This window comes from Belonocnema kinseyi, chromosome 8 (genome assembly GCF_010883055.1).
Source record: "Belonocnema kinseyi isolate 2016_QV_RU_SX_M_011 chromosome 8, B_treatae_v1, whole genome shotgun sequence".
In the NCBI taxonomy this organism is placed as follows: Eukaryota; Metazoa; Arthropoda; class Insecta; order Hymenoptera; family Cynipidae; genus Belonocnema; species Belonocnema kinseyi.
The window spans coordinates 87,103,916-87,106,015 of NC_046664.1; the positions used below are offsets into that span (position 1 = coordinate 87,103,916).

Sequence of the window (2,100 nt, forward strand, 5' to 3'; positions counted from 1 at the left end):
CCATACGTGGCAATCACTGAGCCATTTGGTGCCGAAAGAGCGTAAGTAGTTTTCTCAACTTTCTTTTGTATAAACGACCGCGGAAAAACTCAGAGATCAGCACCCGTATCGATCAGAAACGACAACTTGCTATCTTTTTCTGTTATGAAAAGGCGGCGCGTTTGCTGGCATGGATCGCTAGCCACCATTAGCGATTTCCCGTCGCATTTCCCGAAAAAGTGCAAGGTCAGTTGCAACGATATGCTTTCTCCCCGGATCTCTGATGAAAGAAACACACGCCGTCCTAATCGTGGCTGCGGTTGCGGCTCGACCCTCGATTTCTCGACCGCGATCGCGAAGGTGAGTATCGACGATTTCGTGCGCATGATTCTCTGTCGTACTTTTCTAAAATCGAGCAGATTTCTTGCTGAAGGTCCAGGTTCAGCTGTGCCATTTTAATGTTCAGAAGAGTTTCGATCGAAGCGGTATTTTGCACTTCACTTACTGCGGGAACTGGTACACACGTCGCCGCGATCGAATCCGCCAATTCGGCGGCTGTCTCTAAAGTCACGTTTTTATGCGCGGCCAATATTTGTTGGATGGTTTTTGGTAAACCGCTCAACCATAATGCGCGCAAGATAGTTTCGTTTGCGCTCGTCCCCGCTAACGATTTCAAGTGTCTCGAAAACTGTGACGGAGTCCGCCAACCGATCACTTCACGTTCAAGCAATTGCTTGGTTTTCTGCTCTTGAGATACCCCGAGTCGCTTCATGAGTTCTGTTTTAAGAGTATTATACGGGGTTGTTGCATGCAGGCTTATTATGCAATCGCGCACTTCTTTGGCGTAACGAGGGGATAACACGGCTGTGACGCGGCCGAACATTGTCAATTCATCAGTGATTCTCGCGGCCGCGAGAGTTCTCTCGACTAGGTTAAACCACAGTTCCGGATCGTCGGCGATGAACTCTGGCAGTTTGAGTTCGATTCGCACCTGAGTTTCAGTGGCTTGTCCTTCGTTGGGCATTTTTACAAAATCGTGTGTTTTTTTACACAGTTCACTATCCCTTGTCAACACTATCGACACTGAAAATTCACTAAAGCGCTCACTATATCACTGTTCACGTTAGCAAAAAACACTGAAGATCATGTGTGTTGTAATCACGTCGGGGTCACCACTGTGGAGAGGTTGGATCAAGGGAAATTTGTTCCGGCACAAGAAAGAATTGTTATTAGAGTTCACACAAACAAAACTATTGATTAAGGGAAGTAAACTCCTACGTCTCAAAGCGGGGCTCAATGGGAGGGTTACAATTTGCATTCGGAGCATTGCTCGGGCGAGGCTACGGAGGTAAGAAAATTCGCGACGTACAATCGGTGAGGACTCAAGCCGTTCTGAGGCATCGTTCGGAGGCTGCCAATACATTTCCAAAAAGGGTTGGGCGTGAAAACGTCCGCTTGCCCTCAAATTTTCTAAACGACCAACCGAAGGGCGCAGTTTGCGCGGTCACCCGAGTTGTCTTCGAATAGATTATAAAGTAGAGACTTTAAAATATTTACGAAGGCCAGAATTATAGCCGAGAGGAAATGCATGGACATCCAAACCTAAATCTTATAGTGAAAAGCGAACGTGCACCCTGACAATAGTGAGGTAGCTTGGTTTGCGAGAAACAGTCTTTACTATTTACCTAGGAAAATCTCTTTGACAAAGTGTCTGACATATCTATAACTTTACGACCTGTTTCTCGAACTTACTCTTGTCCCTAGAATTTTCTTAAATAGTCCGGGAGCTGGGTATGTTCCCGTATGCATTCAAGAGGCAAAAGGTAAAAACTAGTTAATCTTATGTATTTTGACCCGCTGAATCCAATGGTATCGGTTAATTTTACGAGAAGTGGATAGGTTTTGTTTAAAAGGCAATTGTTTAAACAAATAGGAAAAAATGGTTTTTCTTTATGGGACAAATTTTTTGTAGTAAATATGGACAATTCTAAGCATAAAAGTTCTCTTGCAACTTTTTTGTTTCTTTGAAAGCTCCTCTACCTATTCATTGTACGCGACATGGGATTAACCAGTCGGAAGCCTAGTTATCGCAATTTACAAGTAGCGCCTTTTGTGCGCGCG

The 2,100-nt window shown here is 44.8% G+C and overlaps 1 protein-coding gene across 1 annotated transcript; it reads right to left on the minus strand.

Annotated features, from left to right (window-relative positions):
* Positions 1 to 283: 283 nt before the first annotated feature.
* On the minus strand, positions 284 to 1,003 carry LOC117178590. The gene has a single exon (XM_033370017.1). The coding sequence runs from the start codon at positions 1,001 to 1,003 to the stop codon at positions 284 to 286; it is 720 nt and encodes a 239-aa protein (XP_033225908.1).
* Between the last annotated feature and the right edge of the window lie 1,097 nt (positions 1,004 to 2,100).

Excerpts from the sequence above, each read along its gene's own strand:
- LOC117178590 (XM_033370017.1), bottom strand. The coding sequence starts at position 1,003 with ATGCCCAACGAAGGACAAGCCACTGAAACTCAGGTGCGAATCGAACTC.